This window comes from Condylura cristata, unplaced genomic scaffold, assembly GCF_000260355.1.
Source record: "Condylura cristata isolate star-nosed mole 26May11 unplaced genomic scaffold, ConCri1.0 scaffold00027, whole genome shotgun sequence".
Taxonomy (NCBI): Eukaryota; Metazoa; Chordata; class Mammalia; order Eulipotyphla; family Talpidae; genus Condylura; species Condylura cristata.
Window position 1 is genome coordinate 29231597 of NW_004567128.1, and position 17212 is coordinate 29248808.

Below are 17212 nucleotides of genomic sequence, written 5' to 3' on the forward strand. Positions count from 1 at the left end.
TTTTTTTTTTCTCATGTAACAATCTTCATATGTTTGTGAATAGCTTTCCAGGTAAATTGACATGTTTCTGGGTCAGTTTTGTTGACTGTATAGTATGCTGTTCTTCAACAGCCATAATTTAGTCAAACCCCTATTAATGAACATTCAGAGTTTTTCCAAATTTTACCTTTAGAAATAACCCTGTAGTGAATATGCATACACTTGCATTATTTGTTATTGTACTACTTTTTTTGGAGGGGGGATAAATTACTGGTAATAGACATATATCAAAACAGTTCACTTAATTTTTGTACATGTAGGCAAACTATTCTTTTGAAGTTTCATGCCCATTTGTACTTTTTTAAAGATTTATTTTATTTATGCAAACAGAATTGGGGTACAGGCCAGAGGTGAGAGGTGGTGAGAGGATTCACCAAAGACAGAGTGGGGAGCAGAACAGGTAGATTAACAAAGTACACTGCTGAGGGGAGCAGTGGGTGAGACAGGAGAGGTCTGCTGCACCATGTGGATCACCTTGGGGCTGGGGATTATTGAACTGGCACTGAAGCGGCAATGGCCAGCTTGTAGTGCTGTGCTTTAACCCGCTGTGCCACCAAGGAGGGCTGCCTGTTTGTACTTTTTACCACTATTGAATAAACGAATTATTTTCTCATAATCTCACCAACATAGTGTATTATAATTTTGGCCATCTGATAAATGAAAAATTTTAATTTGTCTTTGGGTTGTTATATAGGAGCATTACAGCTTACGTAGTCATGTCTATCAGTTTTTACCTTTATGGTTTTCAGATGTTTCTTGCATAGAAAAGTCTCCTCCAGTCATAAAAATATAAACATTTTTTTTTCTCAATTCTTTGTAGTACATTTATTGTTTTGTGTTCAATTCAGATCTTTATCTGAAATTTAGTCTTGATGTAGCTCATTGTTTTGAAGTGACATCTTTAGTTACGTATTTGAGGGTTTTTTTATGGACTTTTCAGCTCTTTCACTAGTATGTTTATCTATTCTAACATCAGTACTATGCTGTTTTTATATTGTACTTCTTTATTCACCTATTATAAAATATGCATCATTGTTCTTACACATTCTTTTAGGTGAGCTATAGAATTGTCTTGTCAATTTTTAAAAAATAGCCTGTTGGGATTAATTCAGTGAGAATTAAAAATATTTCACAATATTGAACTGTCCAACTCACTGTATTGTGCCTGTTTAGTAAGCAGGGCTTTTACAATTTTAAGTTTTAAAAGATTCTCTTCATATTGGTTTCAGAGTTAAAAACATTTTACTTAAATAGGAGAAATGTTTTTTAATGTTATGACTATTATCCTAGCTCCTTAAATTTCTAAATATATTGATTGCTATTATATTAGGAAAGCAATTAATACTTTTTCTGTATTTAATTTATATTAATCCATTTTGATGAACTTATAGTTTAATTTACTCTTGGATTTAATATGCTTATACTTTATTTATAATTTGTTTCTATATTGAAAAATATTATTCTGTGATTGTTTTGGTGAAGGATGCTATGTTTATTAAGTTGTGGAGGTAGGGGTTCTTGTAGCTTATCTACATAGTTAGGAAATTTTCCCTAAAGTATTAGATTTAACACAGGAATTAAGATTTACTTGAGGAACTTGTAACATGGCACCATGTGGGTGTGTCATTCCTGAATAACTTTCTAACAGTGGTGGTTACTGGCTTCCTAAACTATTTCAACTTTTCTTGAGCTGCTTTCGTAGTATATATTTTCCTAAAAGAGCTTCCATTTTATGAACATTTTTACTTACTATAGTAGATTGCACATGCATTTAAATTTTTAAAAACATATTCATCACATCATCCTTCATTTTTGCACAATGTATGATTTCCCCATTGTGGCATACGTGCTTTTTAATAATCTTTTGTAATTACTTTTTCTCATTTCATGTGAAAATGTGTGGTGATGTGCTCTTTTGATTCCATTGTGTTTAAATGCATGTGCACACTTTATTTTCCTGACTATTCCTCACAAATGATTCTTTCAGTCCTCTGGTCAAATAAACAACTCATAGATAAATATGTAACTTTTTTCCTTTTTTAAAAAATCATTTACATCTGCTTTTATCTTTGTTATTTTATTCTTATTTCAAAGTTTACTTTTTTGCTTTTCCCTAGTTTCTGGAAATGAGTAGTCTATTTTAATTACTTTTGACTTCATAATAAATGCTTCAACGTTATACATCTTCTAAGTAACAGTTTTTCACTACATCGCATTGGTTTTAAAAGATAGTGTTATAGCTATCTTTTTTTTTTTACTCAGTAATCTGCAGTTGAAATTTTTATTTCTTCTTTGACCCAGATTCTGTTTGTCATTGTTGCTTTTAGTGTAGTGCTTACCTTTTTTTTTTTTTTTCAAATGCTCTCCTTTACTTTCTTCAGTTTATACTTTTATTGCCAATTTCTAGATTCACTGTGTACAGGGAATGTGACCTGAATGATAATGTCTGCTTTTCTTAATTTAATGAGATTTTCTTCATGACTTCAGCTATAATGGGTTTTTATAAACAATTTACTGATATTTGAAGGAAATATGTATTCTCCAAAGGGCAAAAGGTCATTATATCAATTAATTTTGTTTTAATAATTACTACATAATTTACATGTTATTTTTTTCTGTTTAACTTATAAAACTCTGAGAGCAGTGTATTAACCACCCACAATTATTGCTGTTTAGTTAATTTCTCCTGACATTCCTTCACCCTCTCCATCTCACCTTCACCCCTCTGCACTATACAGTATTTTTATGCTATAAAATTATGTGTTTATAATATACATGTTCATATATATTAGTGCATACGTGTCTGTGTGTATATGTATAAAACCAAGAACCCTCTTCTTTTATTCTTAGTCCTCAGAGGTAATAGAGTGTATTCTTCTAGATTTTTCATGTTTTTCTTATCACTTTTATTACATTTTTTACTATTTTTAAAAATCTTAAATAATATGAGTAATGCCTGAACTCACGCACATATATACATGTACACATGTATAGAAGTACAGCTTTTTAATGAATGTGGGTTTGATAATTTGTTATATGAATAAGTCATACTATACACATTGCTTTGCAAGTTGATCATAAATAAAGCATGGTAGTCTTTCCTTATAAATATAGCTCTACTTCATTCCTTTAAGCTGATGTATGCTAGCCTATTATATGGATGCATGTAGTCACTATTTAGTTAACCAATCCCTTTAGTGGACCTATCCCTCAAGTAAGATGAGATAACTTGCATACTTTAGTTCATTTGTTCTTCTTTTAGATCTAGATTATTATTGATTTATGCATCACCTTTTTATGAATAATTATTTTTGACATCTCTAGATGTATTTTCCCCTTAATTTGGTCCAGTATATTCTACAACAGTTTCTTTTAATCTAAAGATTGAGTCTTTCTTGGCTCAGTTTTTTTTGCCTAGTATTCTTGGCTCAAATTGGCTCAATTTTTTTGCCTATTATTTCTCTTCTGCCTTTTCTTTCATTTTGAGTGTGTGTTTATGTATGTGTATCTGGATTAACTTCAACTCTTTTTTACCTTAGTTCTGGAAGAACTTCTTAGTTGCCTTTGGAAGTGTTAATTTGGTTTTTGTCATAATCTAGTGTATTGTTCATTGACTCTGTTACATTTTTTAATTCGGTAATCTCTTTTTTCACCAGAAGCCAACTTTTCTGGATCCTAGAGTGTTCTATCTTTATAGATTTAAGTGTCCTATTGAGAGTATATTTTTTCCCTTCCCAAATTGTTTATTGAGGTAAAGTAGGTTTATGCTTTTGTATTTGCTCTAGGAGTATAGGTTCAAACCTTTACAAATGTGCACGTTCACACTCTTCCCACCAACAGCGTGCCAACAATCCTCCAACATGTTCCACTAGGTCCCCTCCAGTTTTCTGGAATGAAAGATTTCATAACTAGACTCTTGTTCTAATTCCTTAGAATATTTTTCATTGAAAAATTACTTGCTACTTTTCATAGCTCTGTTTTTTTTTTTTATGTGATTATTCATCTTTGTGAAAGCTGGTCTTTGAGTTTTGGACCTTAAGATGAATTTCATCAATTTTGTCTCCTAGCTTAAGACTAAGACTAATCTTTGTATTTTCCATCGTTTTGATTTACTTATCACTTACGTTTCTTCTTAATCCATCTCTAGATAAAGAGAGTGGTTGTTTAGGAGCAATTGGAAGGAATTCTAGCCAAAGGCAATTGTGAAGGAGAGAAACTTGCTACTGTGCTAAAACACCTCTTTTCTACATATGTTGTGGATACTTGCAATTACTCAGAGCACTGCTATCTTCTCTAGCTGACACAAAATTAGGCTTCTCATTTGAAACCTAATGTTGAGTAAACAGAAAACCTTATCATGTGAAAAAATAGCTGGAGGAAGTCAAGTTATTTGCTCTAGAGTGGAGAAAATTTATGGAAGACATAGTAACTGTCTTTAATAGCTAGAGGGTAGTCACAAAAAGGATTGGACTTGTTATGTAGTCTTGAGTGGTAAGAAGAACATTGTTTCACACTCAAAGGGGATTGCTAACACTGGTTTAACTGCTGAGTTAAATTTTCATTGACTGGAAATATCAACCATTCATTCAAATATTATCCACTTGTAGATGTTACCGTTTGATATCAATGTGCTGCATGGGTGGCAAGTGCCAGTGTGAGGTACCAGAAGGAGGCTATACAAATTCTGGCTTTGTCATTTGCTCATTGAGACATTATTCTTAGAGAACTGCTGTTTTACATTCCTACTTCCTTTTTTTGTAATTATTTGATCTCAGTGTATTGGTAACTAACATGATAATTGTTACCCTTCATTTATGAGCTCCCTCCATCCCTTTATTATTTCTTATTTTCCTTTGGAGACTATAATAGGCAGAATAATATATCAACATCCTAACCCCCCAGAACCTGTCAATATGTTATCTTTCATATTATAGAATTTAAGCTGTAATCAGACAAACTTAATATGAGATGATTATCCTGGAAATCTGAGTGAGCCTTGTGTAGTTATGGGGATCCTTACTGTAGAAGAGGGAGGCAGACAAGGGTATAATGAGGGAAAGACTCTGCTAGTGGCATTAAAGATGGAAAGATCCACAAAACAAGGTAATGGAGGCAGCTTCTAGAAGCTAGAAAAAGGAATCATCACTAGAACTTCCAGAAACACAGTCCTGCTAACATCTTAATTTTATTTTAGTCCAGCAAGTACCATTTTGGACTTCTGACTTGCAGATTGATAGCATAAGGAATTTGTGTTATTTTTTGAGCCACTAATTGTAATTTATTACAGAGCAATAGGAAACTAATAAAGACAAATTTCGGAGAAGATCCAAGGCTATATCCCAGGAACAGTAAGAACAGCTTCTTGTATTTCTGTTTTTCAGAAACTTAATATACCTATTGGTAAACCGTTGTATTCAATTATCTTGTGATAATTATTTGCCTGTGCAAATATACATCCACATTTTCAATGCTTCTTACTGACTGACACTTTGGTTATCTAGCTTCAATCACTTAGAGTAACTTATATAGCAGGAGTCCCACAGAAGTAAGTAAAACTTAAAGGGAGAGTGATTTATTCTCAATGAAAGGATGAATTTGCTGTTAAAGCCATTCAAAGAGAGATTGGACTGTATTTGGTAGTTTGGAAACTCTAAAGAGGATTCATGTATTGGATGAGATATTAGACAACTGTGTTACATGGCGAGGAAGAAGCATCACTGAAGATTGGGTAAGACCACCGTGGGAGGGAGTACAAATTGAGCCTGTAACGTGGCCTCCTACCAAGGAAATGTGAGCAATGGAATTCTGCCCATATTCTGTTTGCCATGCTGTGCATTCTGGCTATGGGACTACTACGGCCTGAGGCAGGGACACCCTTTGCTAACTTATCCAAAGGTATTGCCAACTTGATAGATGTGTGCCTGCAGGGCTGCCTTCATCCAAACAAGGTACTTCTTTGCTAAGGTGAACAACATGTCACATGGGCCAACCTAACTGGGGCTGGGCTATAGTAGTTTTGGGGGAGTTGGTGGAGGTAAGACAAGGAAAATAAGAGAAAGAAGGGAAGGGGGGTTAGTATTAATGCTCTAATCTCATTCTGGCTTATCTAGCACCTCAACTCATTTCCATATGGTGCTGTTGGTACTTGTTCCCAGCCTATAGGTTCAAGTAGCATATGTAGTTGGGAAGGGAAACTAGTAAATGAGTAAACTAATAAACAAATCTCTGGATTTCAGAGCTAAAGAAACCTGATCTTCTTTGGGAGTATATTATTTAAGATAGTAGAAAATGAGAAAACAAGAATCTTAAGTATTAAAAAAGATCAAGGGAGAGGGTCTATTCACTCAAGGTGCTCACAGAGAAGGGCATCATTTCTTTCTCTCTCTCTCTCTCTCTCTCTCTCTCTCTCTCTCTCTCTCTGACTTTTAAAATTGCCCCTCTACCCAAGTGTGAGGGACAGATAAAGCCACCGGAGATACAGGCAAGACCTAGTCGAAGCAGTTCTCACATTCATAGCAGCCAGGTCTGGTAGCTCCACCACCCTCAGTGCTACATACCAGATAGCTCCATCTAGCTGGATGTGGCCTTGTTTGTGGACAGTGTGTAGATTCCTGCCCTGCTTGTGTATTTACCCCCAGATGACCTTCGAGGTGAGTCATGAGACCCTATACTTGGCAGTGAAGCTGGTGGACCACTATCTTATGGCGGCAATATGCAAGAAAGAAAAGCTACAGCTCCTTGGTTCTACTGCTTTTCTGATTGCAGCAAAATTTGAGGTAAGTCTGAATCCACAGGACCTGGAGACAATCAGGTTTCTCTCCAAGCCAGCTGTGCGTGGTGTGTGTGTCTGTATAATTTGTATGCATGTGTATTATACATGTACACATGCACACACACTTGTGTTTGCATATAGTGTACCTGTGTTATATGTGATTACATATATAGATACACAAAAATAATTTTTCCTAACAATTTTTTGTCTAACCATCAGGGAGGCTGATGTCTGTGGTTGTGTATTTGTTTCCTAACATCAACAAGTTTTTCCATTTCCTCTTTGAAGATGTAGGTGGATGATCATGTGTCAAATTGAGTGGGTCTTTTTTTTTTTAAATAAATAATAGTTTATTTTTACATCATTTTGTGCATTTTCCCATCTCAGTTGCAATCCCCTTGGGTTTCCCATCACCATATCACCCATGTGCCATTAACATAGTCCAGTGCATTTTCCTTCCCCCACTGTTTTTGATCCCATTCCCCATTCCACCCCCACAAAATGTCTCTGATCTATAGCTGTTCATTATTATTACTTTCTCACCTGATCCATTATACTCCTGCTGTGAGTGAAACCATCTGATATTTTTCCTTTTTTTTTCTGGCTTATCTCACTAAGCATGATCCCTTCCAGCTCTATCCATGTTGCTGCAAAAGACATGTGTCTACTTTTTTGGTTGCTGAATAATATTCCATTGTGTATATAGACCACATCTTTTTAATCTAGTCATCTACTTTTGGGCATTTGGGCTGTTTCCATGTCTTTCCAGTTGTAAATAAAGCAGCAATAAACATGGGGATGCAGGTATCTTTTTCAATCAGTGTTTTTGTGTCTTTTGGGTAGATACCTAGGTGTGGGATTGCTGGGTCATAGGGAAGCTCCATGTTTAGCAGTTTGAGGAACCTCCAAACAGTTTTCCATAGTGGCTGTACTAGTTTGCATTCCCACCAGCAGTGCAGGAGAGTTCCTTTTTCTCCACATTCCTCCCCAGCATTTGTTGTTGCTAGTTGTTTGAAGATGTGCCATTCTCACTGGGGTGAGGTGGTATCTCATTGTGGTTTTAATTTGCATCTCCCTTATTACGAGTGACGTTGAACATTTTTGCATATGCTTGTTGGAGTGATGTTGAACATTTTTGCATATGCTTGTTGGCCGTCTGCATTTCCTCTTTGGAGAAGTATCTTTTTAGCTTTTCTGCCCATTTTTTGATGGGGTTGTTTACTTTATTTCTGTTGAGTTTTATGAGTTCTCTCTATATTTTTGTGACCAATCCTTTATCGCTAGTTTTGTGTGAGAAATTTTTTTCCCACTCAGTGGGGCATCTGTTTGTTTTTTGTACTGTCTATTGCTATACAGAAGCTCTTTAACTTGATGTTATTTATCCTTGTCTTCACTATTGTTGCATGGGGTGCTCTATCTTTAAATATGCCACTGAAGTGTATGTTGTGTTGTGTAGTGTTTTGCCTACAGGTATTTGCTTCCAGGTATTTTTATGGTTTCCGTTCTTCTGTGGGTCTTTCTTTTTATTGCTTCCTAATTCTCTATTCCCCTCCCCTTTTCTTCTTCCACCAAATCCATATTCATCTAGTGGGGTGTTGAACAGAACTGATAAAGTTATTTCCAAATCTGGGTGCTGGAGACATTGAAGGGAAAATGTCCATGTCTAGATGGTAGTGAGTCCATGGGAAATCCTTATTTTTGAAGTAGCAGTAGAAAGGGGAGGCCTTTTTTCATAATTTCTGATTCTCCTCTTTTCTTCAGATGTTAACTGGTCTTGTTCATATCTGTTTCACCTTCAAATAGGCTAGGGTTTAGAAGCAGAGAGGTAGGCACCTTCCACTGAGTTCAGGGTGAGTTTCTGTTCCCTTAGGCCCTGCCCCTGGCTGCCTTAATTTACTCCTGAATTAAGCAGCATTCCTCTGTACCTTGAGGCCTGGTCAGAATGCTTTCTTTTAAAAAGAGAAAGCAGGGCCCTTCCTGGTGGCAAAATGGGTTTGGAGGCAGCACTGCAAGCCAGAGCAGCCACTTCAGTTGTGAGTTAGATCACCTGCCTGGAGGTGCCCACATGGCGCCAGCAGACCTCTCCTAACCCGCCTGCTGCTCCTCTCAGCAGTATGCTTCCCCTCAGCAGTGTGCTTCGTCCATCTGCCTATTCTGCTCCCCACTCTACCTCTGGTGAATCCTCTCATCCCCTGTATCTCTGGCCTGTACCTTATTTCTGTATTATAAATGAATAAATCTTTTTAAAAAAGAGAGAGAGAAGGCATTTTTTTATTGAGCTAATGTTGAAACATTGGCTTTTTTTTTTTTGTTGGTCCCTCACTAGCTCCTCACAGCCCCACTCCTAGCTCTCTTCCTCTCTCCTTGTTTCTGCCTTCCTACCCCCTGACTTGATTACCTGAAGCCGCCCTGTGCTCAGTCCTTCACCCACTTGTTCCTCACCCTAGTTGTATCTCCTTCCCTGCCTTCATCCCTTCCTCCTCTGCTCCTCACTTCCCATCCATTTCTCACCCCCACCCTTTGCCTCTCTGGTTTCCTGGCTGGCTTCTCTTCCACTCAGCCCTCACTTCCTGACTCCTTACTCTGCCCTCCCCTTATCTCCCCCACCCTGCACATAAATCCCCACCCTTCCCAGGGGGCCCTCACTTTACTACTGCCCTTGTAGGGTTGCAGGGTAGATCCCTTCCTTCCTCCTTCCCGGGGCCTCCTCTCAACCCCTCCATGCCTACTTTGCTCCCTTCCCTCCCTCTTCCCACCCTTTGTTCCTTCCCTTGCCCACTCCCTCCCCTGCTCACTTGTTCCCCCTAGGACTGGCCCAGTCCAGCCCTCCCTGGCTGCCTAACTTCCCACCTCCTGGGATATTGCCCTCCCTCCCAGCTGGGCTGCCCCTCCCCCTCGACCTTCCCTCCAACCACCCTGCCTCCTGCCTTCCACCCACCCTCCACTGTGCCTTCCACCCAGCTCTCGGTTCTTGGTTCTTTCCCTACCTTCCTTGTCTCTCCCTTTCCTTGCTCCCCACTTTCCCCTTCCCTCTCTCCCCACTGCTCTTTGTCTTGCTGGCACTTTCCCACTCACTCTTGCTTGTTGTCTTCCTTCCCCCTCTCTCCTTCAGTCTCTTTCCAGCCTTACTCTGCTCCCTCACTCCTTTCTTCCCTTGTCTTCTTCCCATGTTTTTCTTTTACCTTCCCCCTCCTTTGCTCCATTCCTCACAATTTCCCTCTCTGGCTTCCTTCCTCCCTGATCACTCTCTGCCTGGTTTCCTTGCTCCCCCTTCCTCACTTTTCTGTGTGTTGCTGTTCCCCTACTTAGTGCCATCTCGGTGGCTTGAGCAAATAGTTTAAGTCTTAGCCCCTGAGAGGGAGGGTTAAAAAGCAGCTGGGGTATCCCAGACTAACAGAGAGCAAGAGGGCATTGAGAGGGAGGGATCCTTCTTAGCAAATCTTGGAATCAGTGCACCCCTATTCTTACTGTCAGGACAAATTTTTGGAGGAGTGTTTTCCTCTGGCAGGACTGAGAAGTGTAGAAAGGCTTTTGCAAGGGAGGCATGGAGCTGGTGTAGAAGAGCGGAAGGAGCCAGTGGTGAGGAGGGCAGAGTGAGGGAGAAAGAACTTCTTGCCCCCCAACTTTATCACTAGGTTGTTGTATGAACTGGAGCCAGTGCTTTCCTGCTCTGGACCTTAATTCCCGTGTTTGTAAAATTGAACAGTTGGTTCAGTCTAGTCTGGAAGTAGAGAAGGCAGGGTAAGAGGCTGAGGTGGGCAGTTAGCTATAGGTTGGAATATAGGTTGGAAAAAGACTTGGGAGTTTCCCTGCCTCTTACACATCTCTCTGAAACCAGGATTCCACTGGGCCTGGCCTGGATCTTGCCAGCACAGCTCCCCAGGATGTCCTCCTACCCGCTTTAGTCCTGAGTCTCTGCTCAGGGCGCCTCTGTGTCTCTGGCTTTCTCTTACTGCCCAGTACTCCAGTGGTGCCTTCCTCTTCTAAATGTCATTGCTCAGTGCCTAGACTAGGACACAAAGTACAGGCTCATTTGCCATCTCTGGCTCCTCCTTTCCGTGACTTCCTTCCCTCACTTCCCTCACAATAGGCCTTTCTTAGCTTTCTCATTCCTGGCTCTTGAGATCACTGTCCACACTCTGTGCTATATTATGCCTCTTCCAGCACCTTAGGAATTGACCCCAAGAGGCCCTTATCCTTTCTCTGGTGATACAGTTTTGGGCAGGTCTCTCCCCTCTGATTTTGTTTTTTATAGACCGCACAAACCAGCCAGAAGCTGGCTTTTAGAACTACCTGAAGACTTATGCCCAGAACTGTGATTGCCCCAACACCCTTCTCCCCACCTGCCAAGCAGGGTGCATGCACTTGTGGCCCTGATGCCTGTCCTCTGTACCCACAGGAGGCTACACCCCCTTGCTTGGATGACTTCCTGTACATCTGCAATGATATTTATCAGCGAAACGAGATGCTCTCCATGGAAATGCGGATCCTGGAAGTCCTCAATTTTGATATCAACATTCCTACTGCCTATCATTTTCTGCGCAGATATGCAAGGGTAAGAGGGAGGCATTTCATCTGCATTCTCCTGCTGCTGTAGTCCTCACTACACCAGAGTGACTGCCTGAGTCGCAGGAGAGGGAAAGGTACAGCTGAGGGCAGGGGAATTTTCTTTTTCAATCCAACCTCCTAGACCAAAGATTGACAACCTTTATGAAGTGAGTATTGGATGGGAGAAAATTACATATTTCCACAATGTGTCTGTGATGTTTTGAGGTAAATACAGAAAGGAAGATTATTTGATAAGGACAGGACACATGGGAAGTTTGGGGATGATGCTGGCAAAGTTACCTTCTTTCACATGAGTATGGGTTATAGGGGAGGCCGTTTTGTAATTATTATATCCTGCAAATGTGTGCTGTATACTCATCTGGATGTGTGTATAGGTTATAATTTTTGATAACTAGAAAACACTTGAAACAAGAAAGAGAAGGAGTTCTTTTATACCATGAAACACTACCTGAGTGGACCCAGGTACCAGGCTACCGCTAGAGGGCTTCGCCTCCACAGGATGGCTCCTGAAGAAAGGGGAGGTGGGAAGGCACCACACGCAGTTGATAATTTGGCCAAAAACCCTAATGGTGGCAAAGCCCACGGCCATCTCAGGATCCCTCCTGTGCGGTAGGGCTGGGGCCCTTCATGTGGTTCATGGTAGTGGAAGGGGTACATGCCCAGGGAGATGATTTAGATGTGAGGTGAGGTCATGGAGAGAGTGGGTTCAGGGAGTCTTACCTGGAGCTGACTTTCTGAATTGATTGCTGAGCCCTGTTTCTGCCTTTAGTGTGTTCACGCTAGCATGCAGACCCTGACCTTGTCCCGCTTCATCTGCGAGATGACCCTGCAGGAATATGACTATGTCCAGGAAAGGGCTTCCAAGCTTGCCGCTGGTTGCTTCCTCTTGGCTCTCCACATGAAGAATCTTGGACACTGGGTAAACACCTGCTGGAAGCTAGCGGGAGGGATTCAGAAGCACAGTGTGGGCGGGAGGAAGGTATAAATTAGGGTGGTGGGACACTTGGTAACAAAACCGCTGTGTACCCACCTTACGAATTCCTGGGCATTTCCACATCTTTGGGGCCTGACTGCCTAACATATTTCTATGGCAATGGTTTGGAAGTATTTTTTTCTCATTTTTCTTAAACTCAGTACTCTCTGTATCACAGAAAGCTTATTTGAAAGCCCAGTATTGCACAATAGACTAATAAGAGGTTATCCTGTGAGTGGCCTTCTTCTTACCTGACTTCATTCCACCCTGGCAGTCCCCTCAGCAAGTCTGTACCTCCTCATTCCCCCAGGAGTTTGTTGTATGACTTTTGAAATGCACTGACCCAGAAAGACAGAGGCTGTCTGGGTCAGACCCAGACTGACCCAATGCACAGAGAACAGAGTAGTGAAAGCAAATGTCCATGTGTATAAAGGAGATCAGAGCTAAACCATAGTGCCCTTCTCTTAAGAGGAAGGCCCCCCAAACCTCCTTCCTGAACACTAATAAAACCCATAGTGGATGCTTTCTCAGTTTTATGGGCAAATGTACCATAAGCTTTAGAGAACTACAGATTTTCATTGCTGTGTAATATGCAACCTGAGTAGTCCTGAGCCCTTTCAACCTAGGAGCCTCGCACCACCACTGTCGAGAACATCCTCGTGTGCTAAGAAAGAAACGCTGTGAGCAGCTGTGTGAACCTCACAAGTCACACTGAAATTTCTTGGGACAGAATTTAGTAAATGGGAGTGACAAAGATGAAAAGAATAAATAATAATGACATTTATGAGTGCTTACACAGTGCTCTAAGTAAGCAATTTGTGTTGACTCATGTAATCTTCACTATAACCCCACAAGGCCAGTACTGTTATTCGTATTTTATAACTAAAAAACAACTTCCCATATTTACACGGCGAATGGGGGGGGGGGAGGCATTGAGGCTAAGATTGGCATTCTCAGAATGGACCTGCTGCATAATCGGGATGGGTGGAGCCATATCTGCAGAGCCTTGCTGTGGAGGCCTCATGCTGGGCCAGGTTTTGACCTTTGGATCCTTGGAAAGTCTGCTAGGTCCTCAGGGAGACAAGAGAGTAACTCAAGGCAGCAAATTGCTTCTCAGCCAGTATAGAAATATGTCAGTGTATCGCATGGATATGCCAGTGAGTATCAGTTAATGTCAGCTCTGATCTGGACTCAGGTAGTCCAACTCCATAGTCCTCTATGTTCCTACCTCTGTAGATAAATGGGCCGCACAGAGGAGGTTACTTTTATGTTGGGTCTTGAAAGATGAGTAGGAACCTGTGAGAGGAGACATTCTAGGTAGAGGGAAAGATAATTGAACAGTCATGAGGAAATAAGGAGCATATGATGTATTTGGGGCAGAAGAGGATATTTCTTATGACTGGAGCAGAAGATACATTAATAGAGAATGGTCAGAGATGAGATGAGCTGGTAGAGTTTGTTCAGATTGTGGGTGACCTTTGGTGTTATGCAGAGACCCACCTTACACTAAGACATTGTACATTTTTTAAGTCAGGGGAGTGACATACCCCTATTTGTGTGTTTTAGAAACAGTACTGGTATAGCAAAATAGAAGATATATCAGATAAGAGAGAATATCAAATTGGAACACCATCAAGCAGGCTTTCGATACAGTGAAGGCGAACCCTTTGAAGCAGTGCAGTGACAGTTGGGCTGTTGACTTTACGGAACACGCCCAGGTCGTGTGTTACCACATGCTACACCCCCAGCTCAGCATACCAATGACTGCTTGCTCTTCGTGGCAGTGATTGCCAAACAGTATTCAGTGGGGCCCTGGGATTCTTGCAGAAGAGCCTCAGGGCTCTTGTGAACAAGAGAACTCATCCCTATTGGTGGACTTCTTAGCCCCTACCCCCTCTGTGGGTATGGTATTTGGCCTTCCAGATAAGATTTTTGGAAAAAATAAGAGTTCAGAGAAAATAATCACCTTTTTAGAACCCCCCCGCCTTATAGACTGCATTTTCCTTTCTCTGCCTGTGGAGCCCCACCTTGACTTCCAGTTCCCATGGCAGAGGTGCACTCTGTGAAGTTTATGTGACGCCGGCCAGTTTATCGGTCCTGCTGCCCTCTTCCTCTGGTGCTCCAGTGCTCGCCACCATCGTGGCATTTCCCACACATGTTGTCATTATCTGTGTGCTTGCCTGTCTCCCTACTACACTCTACACCTCTCAAGGGCAGGAACTTTAGTCATCTTCGTCTTGCCAGCATCCTGCAGTGGGTGTGGTATCATTAATCCTAGACAGCATTATTTGGCCACTTGCTATGTGCTAGACCCAGTTCTGTGTGCTTTTATGTATTAACTCATTTAATCCTACGATGTAGTTGCTATATTGTTTCCCACTTGGTATGTTGGGAAGCTGAGGCATCAAGAGGTTCAATAAATGGTGCAAAGCCTTGCTGTGCTGTTAGTAGTGCTGGAGTTGAAGGCCAAACTGCTTGTTTCCAGTACCTTTGCTTGTAAATATTCTGATACACTGATTCTGCCACATGGTAGGCATCCTTGAAGTTGATTGAGAAAATGAATGCATGGACTGATATATGTTAGAGCCAGAGGGGAAGAACAGCCTTAAATTCCTTAAGTTGGCTGTTGAGTTGAGACCTCAAGTTTATTATGAGCTTTGCCTGGCTTTTCACCCAAGAATGAGGACATTACAAAGTCAGTCCTATTCCTTAGAATCTTTGGTGGATTTCAACTTATTGATACTGTTAGGGCTAAGATCCATCTAAAGCATATGGAGGCTAGAACTAGTTTGCAGCGGAACCTAGTCTTCTGAGAAGTAGTATCCTATTATTGGTCAGTGTCATCCTGAACTGTCTTCCCCGACTCCTGTCATAAAACTCACTGATCATGTTGTGCTTCCAGGTACCTACCCTGGAGAATTACAGTGGCTACAAGACCTCTGATCTTCGCCTGTTAGTCAGGCACCTGAACATCCTGTTGACTTGGCGTTCTGGTACTAGACTCAACACTGTGCGTACCAAGTACTCTCACCAGTAAGTATAGAACTCCAGCTGAGGTTGGGCATATGCTTCTGGGGAGGGCCAGACTAGCCTCATGTAAGGGAAAGGAAAGATTCAGGTGTCTTTCATCTTACTTTTTGCTCCAGGCTCAGATCAAGATAAGGGTTCTATGTCTCCGTGCTGGTTTGGCCTATTATATAGTAAACAGCCACTTTTCCTTTTGCAGGGCCTTCTTTGAAGTCACCAAGGTCCCTCCATTGGAAATGTTGAAGCTAGAGGAGATTTTGAACAATGGCTGATTTTGAGGCTAGGGGCTTAGCACTCTGGCAGCAGCCACCAGAGGCAGGCGGGCAGTAGAGAGGTTCTATTGGTTCTATTTATTTGATATTTGTATTTGTCTTTTGTCATTTTCTCCAGTTATACTCTGTTTGTTTGTCTTTTCCAAACCTGATGTTGTGAATATTTAAGTTTTTATAAAAGAGAAGAAGTTATTATTGTATGTTCAGAAAGTTAATAAAAAATTTATGATTGTTAAAATGGCTTGCCTCCTCTCTTATTGCTCAGAAACAGAACGTACACATGGGCTTTTCATTGGAAGAGGAATTGAGTGAGGTGTGGAGCTGATGGATGATTTTGCAGAAGTCCACAGAGAGGGAGTGGCAGGTGGAACTCTGCTCAGATCTGGGAAAGCTTGGGGTGTGGGCAATTACCACATTGTCCTATCTCAACTTGCTTGCTTTGCTTCTTTCTAGATGACGAAAAGGTGGGGATTAGGGTTTTTAACCCAAATGTAGCCCTTCTTTCATAGCAGCTTTCTAGCGTTTATATTTGAAAAAACTGATTCAAGCAGCATGCTAAAATTGCTTTTATCCCTTATCTTTTGGGAAAAGAGACATTCCTTAAAATTTTAATTTTGGGGTTACATTTTTGCTCTTTCATATTTGTTCATGTTTTTCTCATGCTCTATCAAATCACCCATGTAAGTAATACCCTGTGTTCCTTCTATCTTCTCCTCTACTTCCCTCCCTGTTCCTTCTGTTAAACATTAAGTTCTTTTGGCCCTCCCTGGTGGCGCAGCAGGTTAAAGCACAGCACTAAGAAGCTGAAACCACTTCCGCCTGAGTGCGATTCCCGCCTGCCCCGGAGGCAACCACATGGTGTGGCAGACCTCTCCTGACCGCCCGCTGCTCCCCTCAGCGGTGTACTTTGTCTATCTGCCTGTTCTGCTCCCTGCTCTGTCTCTGGTGAATCCTCTCACCCTCCGCATCTCTGGCCTGTACCCAATTCTGTACGAATAAATAAATCTTAAAAAAAAAACACATTAAGTTCTTTTACTGAGTCCATGATTTATTATGGGTATATTTTGCCTGTTTTTTTTTTTTTTGGTTTGTTATTCATATTCCACAGATGATTGAGACCACCTAATATCTTTCACGTTGTGATTCATTTAACATAATCACCTGGAGGTCCATCTATTTTGGCCCAAAAGATACTATTTCATTTTTCACAACGGTGTACTATTCCATCAAGTATATATTCCACAATTTATCAGTTCACCTCTTGAAGGGCATTTAGATCAGTTCCACCATTTGGTAATTATAGACAGTGCAGTTGTGAACATAGATGCACATAGATTTTTCACATTAAGAGTTTTCACATTTTTAGGATAAATACCTAATAGAGATATTGCTGGAGCATATGGAATTCCCATTTTTATTTTCTTAAATCTCCACAGCATTTTCCATAGAGACTGCAACAACTTACATTCCCACCAAGTGGATAAGTGCTTTTTTACCACAATCTCACCAACAATCATTGATTCATTTTTTGCATTTATTTTAATATATATATTTACATCA

At 40.7% G+C, this 17212-nt stretch overlaps 1 protein-coding gene across 1 annotated transcript in view; it reads left to right on the top strand.

Moving 5' to 3' along the window:
- CCNB3 (cyclin B3) overlaps positions 1-15790 on the top strand; it is a 44937-nt gene extending 29147 nt beyond the window's left edge. The window contains exons 8-12 of the mRNA XM_012730276.1: positions 6678-6815; positions 11211-11366; positions 12150-12299; positions 15256-15386; positions 15580-15790. Of these exons, the coding sequence (XP_012585730.1) occupies positions 6678-6815; positions 11211-11366; positions 12150-12299; positions 15256-15386; positions 15580-15652 (648 nt within the window). The 3' untranslated portion in view covers positions 15653-15790. The remainder of the gene's footprint in view (positions 1-6677; positions 6816-11210; positions 11367-12149; positions 12300-15255; positions 15387-15579) is intronic.
- Positions 15791-17212: the final 1422 nt, after the last annotated feature.